At 38.0% G+C, this 12,156-nt stretch overlaps 2 protein-coding genes across 14 annotated transcripts in view; both read left to right on the top strand.

Annotated features, from left to right (window-relative positions):
• The window catches only part of LOC112555198, a 60,631-nt gene extending 56,644 nt beyond the window's left edge, over positions 1 to 3,987 (top strand). For 3 of the 11 annotated variants that reach the window (XM_025223477.1, XM_025223476.1, XM_025223480.1), the window contains 5 exons: positions 23 to 224; positions 554 to 702; positions 1,198 to 1,335; positions 1,638 to 1,760; positions 2,145 to 3,987. In XM_025223477.1, the coding sequence (XP_025079262.1) occupies positions 23 to 224; positions 554 to 702; positions 1,198 to 1,335; positions 1,638 to 1,760; positions 2,145 to 3,382 (1,850 nt within the window). In that variant the 3' untranslated portion in view covers positions 3,383 to 3,987. The remainder of the gene's footprint in view (positions 1 to 22; positions 225 to 553; positions 703 to 1,197; positions 1,336 to 1,637; positions 1,761 to 2,144) is intronic. The other 8 variants (XM_025223471.1, XM_025223472.1, XM_025223478.1 and 5 more) reach the window with 4 other exon arrangements.
• A 2,218-nt stretch (positions 3,988 to 6,205) lies between these two features.
• LOC112555199 lies at positions 6,206 to 11,543 on the top strand. 3 transcript variants are annotated; one of them, XM_025223483.1, is made up of 8 exons: positions 6,206 to 6,370; positions 6,740 to 6,922; positions 7,222 to 7,515; positions 8,207 to 8,405; positions 8,732 to 8,880; positions 9,756 to 9,893; positions 10,194 to 10,322; positions 10,500 to 11,543. In XM_025223483.1, exons 2-8 carry the CDS (start codon positions 6,772 to 6,774, stop codon positions 10,943 to 10,945), a joined length of 1,506 nt encoding a protein of 501 aa, XP_025079268.1. In that variant the 5' UTR covers positions 6,206 to 6,370; positions 6,740 to 6,771; the 3' UTR covers positions 10,946 to 11,543. The 3 variants fall into 3 exon arrangements, with proteins under 3 accessions (XP_025079268.1, XP_025079267.1, XP_025079269.1); XM_025223482.1 differs by having other exon boundaries at positions 6,744 to 6,922; XM_025223484.1 differs by having other exon boundaries at positions 6,781 to 6,922.
• Positions 11,544 to 12,156: the final 613 nt, after the last annotated feature.

Consider the following 12,156-nt stretch of genomic DNA (forward strand, 5'->3'; position numbering starts at 1 on the left):
CAACGTGCGCAACTTATGACAGGCAAACCTGGAAGGAGTCAACTGATCACGAAGGAACAACCAGAGCAGTACATCACCCTGGGAGCTCAGAAAACGCTTCACTGTGCAGCATACTTCGGAAACTGTGATTATCACAGTGATGGTGCTGTCATGTGGTATGTACAAACGTCACATGGTCAACAACATCTTACCGCAAACACCACCAACCGCTTCATCACATGCAAGTGAGGACTGGTTTAAATGGTATTTTCTTTCCTCTTAAATTTATCATCTAATCTCTTATAGTTTTGAAACTGTTTTATTCAGGTAATGATGACTTATACAGGCAAATGCTTTGTTAAAGTCTATTTGTCTTTTTGGAATAATACGCATTAGTTTGTCTCAACAGGACTTGATGTGTTGTTAAAAGATTTAAAAGATAAACTATTTTTGATTGCTCTTAAGAAAAATCTGGATAAATGGCATAAGTCATAAGAGAGGTGAACAGTGTTAGTTTTAATCCCTTACTTGTGTACTTGCTTCTTGACCTTCTAATTAATTCTCCTGTTTGCAGCACTGGTGGATTCAATGGACAATCTTGCAATCTTACCTTTTCAAAAGTGTCAGAAGATGACTTTGGAGTGAAATATATCTGTCTTCTGATCATACCAGAAGAGAGTTTAAGCTCGGATAATCAGTATTCAGTCGTTTTTATCAAACTAGGTGAGTCGGACTTCAGTGTTATATTTTGCTGTCAGTAAAGAAAAAAATGTTAAATATTTGAACTGTTCTGGTTCAACTTCTTATAGCTTATTCAGTATGGATACAATGATGTGAGGTGCATAAAGCTTCTGTGATAATAATCAGGAAGACTTGCAGAAGTAATACTTATGAGACTTTCAGACTAAACTATATAGCACTTATTTGTAGTGCTTTTTTACAGTTTGTTATATATGATGAAAACTTAACTTTGATGCTATGAACTGTGGTGCATTAACAAAAAATAGTTTAATATGGGTGTAATTAGGCATACCCTGCACACAAATACACTTTCTCCTTTCTGAAAATGTCATAATCTGGTAAATACACAGTACTTAATTTTCAATAGCACAAAATTTCTTCAAGGAATAATAAGAACAGTCCAGTTCAAAGTTTAATTTAAAATTTTTCAGTAATTAATGAATGCAACCTGTACTGAAGTGATCATCTTATTTTCAGACACTCTGAAAAAGTCATGGCTGTTTATTATCATTGGAACTGCCTTAGGCTGTGCATTAGTCAGTGGGATAACGGTCTTTATAGTGCGTCACCATGGAGAACGTATCAAATTTTGGCTGAGACGGCAGCCAGAACGAAGTATGTCTTTTTAACAACAAAAATAATGAAGCTCAACAATAATGCAAAATATTACTCATCATGCAAACACATTAATATTATCACAAGCACATATTTCAGCTTAGAAATAAATGCTTAATGAAAAAAAGAAATAAGAGTTTTCCATAAATAGATGAGATAATCATTTTAAAAATACATAAAATAAGACATTTTAAGCAAATTCTTTGTTTACTAAATATATATGAATGCACACAGTTTATATTTATATATACATATGAAATATGCTCCTTCTAATCTGCTTTCCACCACTGTTTGGTGTTCAGGATATTGGAAACATGATGTGGTTCTGATTCGTGATGAAGACCACGAATGTCTCGTAGAGAATTACATCAAACCTCAGCTGACGAAAGAAGGATATCGCATCTGTGTCATGAGACCAGGACATCGTAAGTGCTTTAAAAGAAAATTCTGCATACTTATTGAGCTGTGCTTGACCTTCGTGATCAGAAATAATAAAATTCAAAGCAGATATGAAATTGTTCTGAACATTAAGGGGAATTAATTCCAAAAGTCCTTTTTAACTTTACAGTATAATTCAATCTTGACTTCATGTAAGGAATGAACTTTAAGATGTAACACTCTAGAAGGTTTATTCCACTGTTTAGAGCACCAGGTTTTCCCCCCTAGAATAGTAGATATTTCTTGAATAGAAAATAACTGCTATATTGCACTCAGGCCCTACTGAAATTGGCATTTCAATATGTCAGGATTGAGTTCATGGTACCTATGGCAGTTGAGAATCACTTTGTATTGTTTTATTCTGTTCACAGCTGCCATCTTGGAGCAAACCAGTGGCATTGTCAGTGCATACAGTGTTATCTTCTCCTTCTCTCCACATGAAATCCATGGTGCTGATTCACATATGCTTGCTGAGCTTGCTGCAAGTGCCAAGCAGAAACATTCCCGGCGTAATGTCGTTGTTATTCGGAAAGATGAAGAACAAGGCATTGATCACTCTCAAACCAGTTCAGCAGAGCAAAGACAGATTCAGACAAGTGCAGGGTGTCAAATAAAAAATGCTTGGAAAGACTTGAAGCACTTGACATGGCCTAAACTTGAAATCAGTGAGGAAAGTGATCAGCCATTCCATTCTATACAACTAGACAAGTTCTGGAGTAGCCTCCATAAACACCTACCCAGGACCAATCAATCTGTCAACATGACTGTAGAATCAAGTCAACGAGAGATAATGACTAGCTGCAGTTCAACCAACAGTCGACGACATCTGTTATCCACCTGTAGTCAAGAGTCAACACATTACAGTCACGATCCAGAAGACTTCGGCACCTTCACAAATGGAATTAAAGGCAAAGATTTAGAGGAGGAAATTGATTATAACCAAAAAATAACTCTATTACAGACTACAAGCTTAACATATCCAATAAATATGCCATCTAAAAAGAGGTTTAGAGAATACCAAAATATTTCTAAAAATGTGCTGGAGGAACCCTGTAAACAAACTGAACCTGAGGAAAAAGAGGATGAGGAAGAAAGTACAGAGGATGAACAAGATGAAGATGTTCCTGCTGCAGTAACGGATTACAGGAATAGTACCCCAGAAACAGTTCAGGTAGCCCACCCGTCAGTTAACCAGACACTCACTCCTTCACCAAGTACTTATTCTTCATGTTCTCCCCTAGGTGCCCAGGTCATCTTAACAAGAATCCCAGAAGATGGAACTGTTACACAGACTCCTGACTCATCGTTTCCTATATTTTCAGACTTTCGCTGCTTGTACTCAGAACAACTGTCGGAGGAATCTGTTGCATCTGCACAATGTCATCAAGATAGCACACTCTCAAGCCTGGAGAATAGCTTTTCATCTACAGGCACCGGCCAAGGAACAACTGCTTCACAATCTGTCTTTAAATACATACCAACACAACTTATAGACAGTGCCTCAAATCCCAGTGCTTTGAGTTCTAAGCTTGGCAACACACTCAAATCACTTACAAACTGCAGACCAGCTGTCCTCTGGGACCAGAAGATGTATGCTCATCCAACATGAACTCGACAAAAACGTTTCTTGACTGGACTGTAGCTCCAGAGAACAGAATGCAATTTGCCCATGCTGTATTGCCATCAAAGTGATGTAATGATTTTCCCATCATCCAACAGCTAGCATCATTACATCCGTCTGTTGTTTATGAATATATAGTAATATGTTATTGAGTTCGACAGGCACACATACACACACATACCAACACATATACACGCTGGGTGAGCCGCACGCGTATCTTTTTTTCTTGAACAGTGAAGCAGCTTCGGAAGCCTTCGGAAGCGTGACGTCAGCGACCTTGCACACTTCCCTTCTAAGCCAACCTCCGCTTCACTTTTTGAAAGCTATTAAACTTGTTCTGGGGACTAATCCTACAACTTTTAAATACTATGAAGGGTGGCATAAAGTGAACTATGACAGGCAAAATAGCTCAAGGCCTTAAACTGATGACAGGTCAAAGTAAAATCAATGAGGGCCCATCCAACACAAGCGAGACGATGTTTCTACAAGTACGTTAGGTTAAAAAGCTTCGTAAGCTTCGCCTCTGTAGTCTAGTGGTTAGGTGTGAGGCCTGATGTTTGAAAGTAGGTGTGTTCGAAACTTGGGGTGGCGATCGTTTTTATTTTGCTTTGGAATGTTTTTCGTTTGATGTGATACTTATATTTCTGAATCTAAAACTTATGAAAGTAAAATTTATTTTTTTATGAATTTAGGCGGAATACCATAGTGGTTCATCAGCAATTATTTAATGCTGTTGAATCTTCAACAAAATTGAGTAAAGAACATTTGAGAACATTATATCACTTTTAAGACTATACGCAGCTAGATTACATGACTTCTCTGGGCAATCAACAGGTTTTAATGAAAGGCTTGATAGAAAATTGATCATATTAGAGAACGAAAAACATTCCAAAGCAAAATAAAAACGATCGCCACCCCAAGTTTCGAACACACCTACTCTCAAACATCAGGTATAAGTATACACGTAGAAGCAATTATGTTTTTTATATATATAAAACATCATTTATATTACATTTCTCCATTTGTGTACATGTGGTGTGTGGCGGGATGGGGACTGGGTGGAAGCGACTGCGTGGCTTTAAAAGTAAATGTTAGTGACACAAACTTGCATGAAAAGGTGACATATATAATCTTTATCATCAGGACTCAAGATAGTATTAACACATGTACCTGTTGTGGACTTTTTCTACAAACTGACCAATAAACAATATGAAAAATTTTCTCCTTTTATGGATGGTAAACACATGGATTGAAAGGAATATGAATGAAAGCTTTCATTGAGCTGGAAAAAATTGTCATTTTCTATAAACTCTGTTTGGCCCCCAACTGACAGTTGTGTCCGTGCTAGCGTCCCACTTCAGCTGTCAAATGTATTACCTACATATTTGTAACTGTTGAGCATTTCAGCAACATTAATTACCACGAATATAGTACTTTCAAGTGCATCAGCTTTGTATACCCTGAGGGCAAAAGTCATTTCCTTTCCTTTGAGACATTGATGTCGCGGTGTTCGACACGATCAGGAATGGAAAATCCTCGTTATGAGTGTGACAGCACAAAGTAACTAGGAATGTAACATATGTAACATATAACTGGGATAATTGTACTAGAAAGTGACGGAATGTTTAAAGTATATACTATAGAAAAAGTTTAGAATATTGTAGAAAGTATATATATATATAGTGACTGGAAATGTCGGTGGTGGGTGGTAAAGTAGCTAAATATTTTATTTGGAATCCTGGGAATTTTGAAAGAAAGTGGCTGGTAATGTCGCGGATATGAAGTGTACCATGTCATACAGAGGCAGTAACAAAGATGGCACTATACGGACGATACGGACAGAATGTCATAGAAATCAATCATGACTGGGTATGTTCTGAATGTTACATGCAAATTGCTGGAAAGATAAATTAAAAAATCCCCCAGCATTTGCTCAACTCGGTCCATGTATGGTGGCTACTGGTTAAATGTTCTTCTGTCTCAAATTTAAGCAGCCAAGATGGTCTTTTCATATAAAAGTAGCTGTTTTGCAGCATTAATGATGTTCCATCAAAAACCTCAATGACGTTGATGCTGACAGTTTACACAGGGAATAATAGCAGCTAAAATGCATAGAAATAATAAAATCCCTTTCCCAGTAGAAATTTTAATTAATTTATTTATTTTAATTTATTCGTTTGACAGCTGCATTGATGAGACAGTACACCATTCGCCTCTCTTGCAGCTAAAGCCATTGTCCTTAGTCTGTGTAGTTCATCTGCCATGTACCGTCCAACTTATTGTGAGCTTCACTCTGTGTGTAGGTTGGGGAAATGTGTGTTTCTGTGAGTGCACGCACGTGGGTGTGTGTCTATATTATATACTTAATATATATATAGGGATACAGCAGGTCACTGTCTCGATCCTTTTATTTCAGATGACAGAATAGACACACGGTTACATTCATTTGCTTCATTGTCGGGGCTCTACATCCCATTCAGGAAATGAGTCAACTGCATGGGACACACAATTCAGTGTGCACATAAAATAACCACCAACATGGTATTCAACAGAATAGTTAATGCAATCACAAAAAGAAAGTACTGGATTTTTTAAAGGCAGGACCTTGTTAGAAACTCATTTTCAGTGTGATCTCTTGTCCTCAGACTGTTCAACCTATTTTTGTCCTTCATAAAAACCTCTTCTCCAGAGAAACGGATATATCATAAGTGGTCTTCTACAAAGAGGATGTCGCTTTTCCAAGCAGAAAGTAAAGGAGGTATTGTTTAATATATTTATATATAAGTGATTTTTTTTCGTGGTACAGTACAGTACAAACTCCACTTACGACAGTCACGAGTGTGGGACCGGATGTAGGGTTGCGGAAGCTGCTCACTGGATGCCATATAATCTCTGGTCCACAGTCCAACATACTCTGTTCGTGCATCAACATCTTTTTTTCTGCTCCTGCACCCTTCTCTTCAGAAGATTAATCAGGTTAGTGTTGTGTTATGTATTGAGATGTTAATAAGCGTTTTTCTGTGGATTCTTGTCTCGGGACAACAGCAAGATGATGAGGATGATGATACTGCTAGCATTAAAACCAGTAAAACAAAGAATGCAATGATTTGCTTGCTGCCACGATTAATAATGGATGTCCTGGTGGTTGTAAATGTATAAGAGGCCTCAGTTCTTATTCGTTAAATGTTTCGAAAAACAATTATTAATTTTATATCTGATTTGTTTAAACGATGGAGTAATAACTTCTAGTAAGTTTTCCTTTCTTGAATCTTCTCTCCTCTCGGCGGAACCCTTCTCAAGTCGATGTTGAAATTCTTGTATAGTAATAACATTGATATTCTGCAGTCAGGTTTTCATTCGTTGTCTGCTGTGCTCCGATGCTCCAGGGGTTGAAAAGAATGGAAGCTGAGAAAGTGCAACTGTTGTCAGTGATTTTCACAGTTCTGGTGATGCCATGGCTGGCACAACAAACTGCAGGCACTTCTTTTGAATGTCATGAAAAAGGCTACTGCAGTAAATACCTCCCTGGTTCGTAACTTGGTCTTCAAAATTACATAATTACATAAATTCTAACTAATATAGGAAACGCACAAGTATGGGGAGATCACCTACGTTTGATGCTGTGAATGATGATGTACTTGTGAATATAACAAATAACTTAATTAGCACAGTTGTGTTAATTGGAAACAGGTTGACATAATAAGCAATTGTGATGAGGAATGTGGTTATAATTTTCAATCTTGTTTCTTATTTCTTAGGTTTCTTAGAAAATGTAAGAGAAATATGAAATGTTCCCTGTATTGCATCTGACTTGTCTCTTGTCACAGGTCCAGGGCCGCTGAACATGAATGACTATAAAAACTTTTCTCTGGAGAACTCCGCTGGCTCCGAGGAGATAATACCGAGGTGTGCCGAGAACTTCACCTCCTTTCAGTGGTATCGGATAATTGACGATACTTACCTACCGTTTCCATGGGGACGAGAAGACGGCCTGCAGCTGTGTGACAACAACCAGACCCTCATTATAAACAGTGTGCAGAAGGATGATGAAGGGGTATACGTATTTCAAGTTAGCAATGGAACGGCGCATGCGCGTGGATTTCTGAACTACACGGTTTCATGTACGTGGAAAACAGTCTGCGATCATTCAATAATTCACATATTATTTGCAATCTTTTGTCATTATTTTTTTCAGGGGTCGGTTTTAGATTCCAAAGATAATATATTGCAATTTAAAATTTTAGTCCACATCCATATTAGTGTCTATAAGATGGTCTAAGATTTTTTTAATGAAACGGTTTCTAACTGTACAGTTTACTGACTGCAATGACTGGTATAGAAAAAAAGTTTAATCACTAGCAAAGACAAGTTGGAAAAATCATTTTCAAACTGAAAAAGTGGAAAATTTATTACTTTCAGTGGCATGACTTTTGGGCTTTCTAACAGTATATATATATTGTCTACAGTTTCATCTCATGATTACTTTCCAACGGAAGTGAGTTCCGTTTTAACATCATCACTACTAGAAGTAGAATCCTGTTACCAGACCTCACCATTCACGGGTTTCACTCTCAGGGTTTTTATTATTCGCGGGTTAGCCTTCAATTATTCAAATGGGATTTTTAAAAAAAAAGTTTGTCGACCTGCTACGGAAGATACACAGTCTATTGCTTTGTTTAAATGTGTTACATATGATTAGAATAGTGATAAGGGGAGGAGAGCTGTTTTATTCGCGGGGAAAGTGGGGAGGGGGTTATAGGAACCTGACCTCAAGGGAAACTGAGTGTGGCCTATACATTGCTATGTGGACAGGCAAGTCTGGAAAGGGTCAACTGATCACGAATGAACAACCAGAGCAGTACATCGCCCTGGGAGCCCAGAAAACCCTTCAATGTGCAGCAGACTTTGGGGACTGTGGGTATCACGATGGTGTCGTCATGTGGACGGTCAATAAGTCTGATGGTCATCTACAACTCGTGAGAAATTCCACAAACCGCTTCATCAAGTGCGAGTAAGAAATTGCTTTGGGTCGTCGTCGTCGTCGTCGTCGTCGTCGTCGAATATAGTTTTCTTTTTATTTATTTATTTTTATCATTCTCTGTTCCAGAGTGAAATAGCTCTCCGACTTGCTTATCTGAGTCTTCTGTAACTTAAAAATGGAATTTAATTCAAATTTCATTTACTGTCTTTTAAAATATTTTTTAACGTTTGGCTACATATCCACGTGTGGGAAAAGTTCTTTTAATATTTCTCACTGAATATATAAAGGAGTGGGAAGAATGGTGAATAATAAGCTCATCTATAATCACTGACAGTGTGCTTGATGTCCTTTCTCAGCACTAATGGATACAATGGAAAATCCTGCAATCTTACTTTCTCGAAAGTGTCAGCTGAAGACTTTGAAGTGGAATACAATTGTCGTCTTTACACCCCACAAATTCCACCTGACCCGGCCAACCAGTACTCTGTCCGCTTACTCCAACTGTGTAAGTACCACAAACTTCAAACTAGTATAAGTACTCTGTCCGATTAGTAAGTTCCACTTGTAGGTTCACCATTGCTCTCAGCAAAGAGAAGCAAGAGAGCCTAGTTGTCCCAATAACTCAACTGGTGACGGTGGTGGAGGAATTGGAAATTATATTCAGAAAATCTTAGCAACTACTACACATGGACCGATTTCTGGAACTTTTTGAACAGAAATTAAGTTCGCTCGTGTGTCCCTCCATCAAATGCAAACCAGGCAGTCTTGTTGCTCAATAGTTTTTAAATATACGATTGCAGTCTGCATTGAAAGAAAACAATACACATCTGCAGAATCCGCAAGGAAAAAACATACATATTTAAAGGTGTTGAATATACATTTTTGTCAAGTAATGTGCGAGCAGGTTAATATTTACTTGTGTGACAAAGAGGCTGTAGTGTAACACGATGCAATTCGTGATGACACTAAAGAAGGGTTCGGTGAATGTGCATATGAAACTTGTGGGTTCGAGTTTTTTTTTTTTTTTTTAATTTATTTTTTTTATTTTTATTTTGATTTTTGGGTTTTTGTTTTTGTTTTGTTTTTTTTTAATAGAAGGGAGACAACTCTTTAAAGTTGCTAAAGAAATAAGTTTGTACTGTTTGTGGATTATCGTTCTTCCTCCATTGTGTAATGTTCTCTGAGCTAGAAAATACATATTGCTAAAAGAGTGTTAAATAATACAGAGTGCTACATTTGAAATAACAGGAAATGTAATAATAGTAATGAGAGCACTCTGCATTTAAAACATGATCCAAATTTCCTCAGCAATGAATGAATGTGGTATTGAGCCTTGAGCACGGAGTTAAACTTACACAGGTGTGACCATTTTGTTCCCAGACAGTGTGGAGGAGTCCTGGCTGGGTTACATCATTGCAGTTGTCTTGACTTGCGTGTTGGTTGGTGTGGCAGCAGTCTTCACCGTGCGGCGCTATGGTGAATGTATCAAGTTCTGGCTGAGACGACAGCCACACGGAGGTTAGTCTCCCCTGGACGGATTATGAGATCAAGGATTTAGCTAATTCTAAACAGACATTTAGAAATGTATGTGTGTATATATTTTACGTACGTCCATTACACGTTGCTTATTGTCGAGAAAAATAAGGTGGTTTTGTGTAGATGTTGTCCTACAATAGCCTTTAAAATGGTTCTTTTCGAAAAGTAATTCAAACCATTGGATGTTCTACAAGAATATATATAACTAAAATGCGCGATTCGTGTCAGAGTAAGCTCCTGCTTTCCAGTTTGTTTTTCAAGCACTACTACTCTTGTTCCCAGATAAATGGGAACATGATGTTGTCGTTATCCATGGTGAAGACCACCACTCCCTCGTCACCAACCACGTGATTCCCCAGCTCCAGAAGGAAGGCTATGCCGTTGCTGTGGATGTCGTTAGACTAGGAAGACGTGAGTATAGGAAACAAAAGGATGACATGTCTTACATGCAACACATACATTCTTAACAGTAACTGCCTTCTGTGTGTATGTTTTATTTCACAAGTATGCTCTTAATTTTCACATGTTTTGCGTGTATATTTTCTGTGTGTGTGTGTGTTATTTCACACTACATGATGTCTCTCACAGCGGAGATCATAGAGCAAGCCAACGCTGTCGTCAGTGCCTACAGTGTTATCTTCTTCTTCTCTCCCGATGAGCTCTGTCGGGGTGGTCCCCACTTTCTAACGACTCTGGCCCAGCAGACGCACTCTTACGGGAGCATCATCGTCATCCGTCAAGAAGGTAAAGGACACAATCAGAACCTCCTCAGCCTCGCTTCCCATCCCAGACAACCAGTTTCAGAGGACTTACCACTTCTGAAAAACGATGACAGCTGTATGAAGAAAACATGGAAGAATCAGGAATATGGTTCCTTTAAACAACTGACATGGCCCGAAATTGAAATCAGTCCAGAAAATGGTCAACCGCTTCCTTGCAGAAAGTTAGACCAGTTCTGGTATGGTGTCCGTAACAATCTCCCTAAGCCACGGAATAAAGACAAATCCGTGCCACCTCAGAATTTCCCTATTTGATAGTCTTTGCTATGTAATGTACCTCGACAATATCTGTATAACTGCGCTCTTCTTGGTCAAACTTTACCCACATATGTCTGCACTGTCACTTCTTGTGTCAAACTCTTCCCACAGGCCATATTTTTAATTTTGTAAAAGTGTAAATAGGTTTAAAGAACAGCGATGTAAAAATGTAAATAAGTTTCAAAAGCGATGAGCATTGTTGGGAAGGGTTAGGGTCGGAGTTATGTTCTGAACTATGAATATTATCATCACCACAACTGAACATGTCGCAACTTCATTGTATAAACCACATTTATCGTTATACCATATCACTAAATATTTGTATTTTGTAAATAATTGTACATTATCACGTGTATGTCGCATTATCACAGCTGTGTACAATTCAAGCGATAAAAAGATGTCGCATGTGTTGACTGTCATTTGGTTACTAAGTTAAGGTCTACGGTCATCTTCAGCAGTTAGCCTATCGTGTTTTTAAATTTTCTTCAACTTTCATCATTACATATAAACTAAATACCACAGTTTTATATTTTATTTTCATATGCAAAATATTTCTCATATTTAAAGAATTAAAAAACATATATTCCTTTCAGAATTATGTTAGTTCATTTGTGAATATTGCTTCTGAATGATTGTCAAAATATTTCACTGTTAAGTAGCGACTTTCTACTCACCTGTTGATGTGCAGGAGGTAACAGTTCCAGCCATTACACAGCCCCTCTTAAATCATTACACGACCCCTAGACACACGTGCAAGTTCTGAAAGATGTGTGTGAGTGCGTGCGTCTATGACTATCTGTCTTCACCCGGGCTTGTCTTCTCCTTCTCTCTCTCTTGTATGACTGCGTGGGTCTATGACTGTTCGTGCCTTTACACCAGCATGTCTTCTTTTTCGATCGTTCGTTGTGAGTGCACGTGCGTACAGGGATGCTGTTACATATTTTCACTTATTTATTCACTAAAAGTTTATCCTGAATTCATGCCAAAAAAATAAAATCAGTGATTTTATTGTCAAGGCTGCATATCATATCATATTCAAATCAAGCTTATTCAATGAATTCCTTGTACGGAGTAATGAAATACTTGTTTTCAAGACTGTGATGTATGTGTTGTCAAGTACTGCTGCTGGTTCCACGTGTCTGTGCTTCGCATGACTGACCATACAATCACTGCCAGACTGCAGGTAAACAGTTTGTGGTGAGACTGTT

Source organism: Pomacea canaliculata, linkage group LG14 (genome assembly GCF_003073045.1).
Source record: "Pomacea canaliculata isolate SZHN2017 linkage group LG14, ASM307304v1, whole genome shotgun sequence".
Taxonomy (NCBI): domain Eukaryota; kingdom Metazoa; phylum Mollusca; class Gastropoda; order Architaenioglossa; family Ampullariidae; genus Pomacea; species Pomacea canaliculata.

Coding starts and splice junctions, on each gene's coding strand:
- LOC112555199 (XM_025223482.1), top strand. CDS start 6,273: ATGCCATATAATCTCTGGTCCACAGTCCAACATACTCTGTTCGTGCAT. Junction 7,516..8,206: donor TCTGAACTACACGGTTTCAT/GTACGTGGAAAA, acceptor CTATGTGGACAG/GCAAGTCTGGAAAGGGTCAA. Junction 8,406..8,731: donor AACCGCTTCATCAAGTGCGA/GTAAGAAATTGC, acceptor GTCCTTTCTCAG/CACTAATGGATACAATGGAA.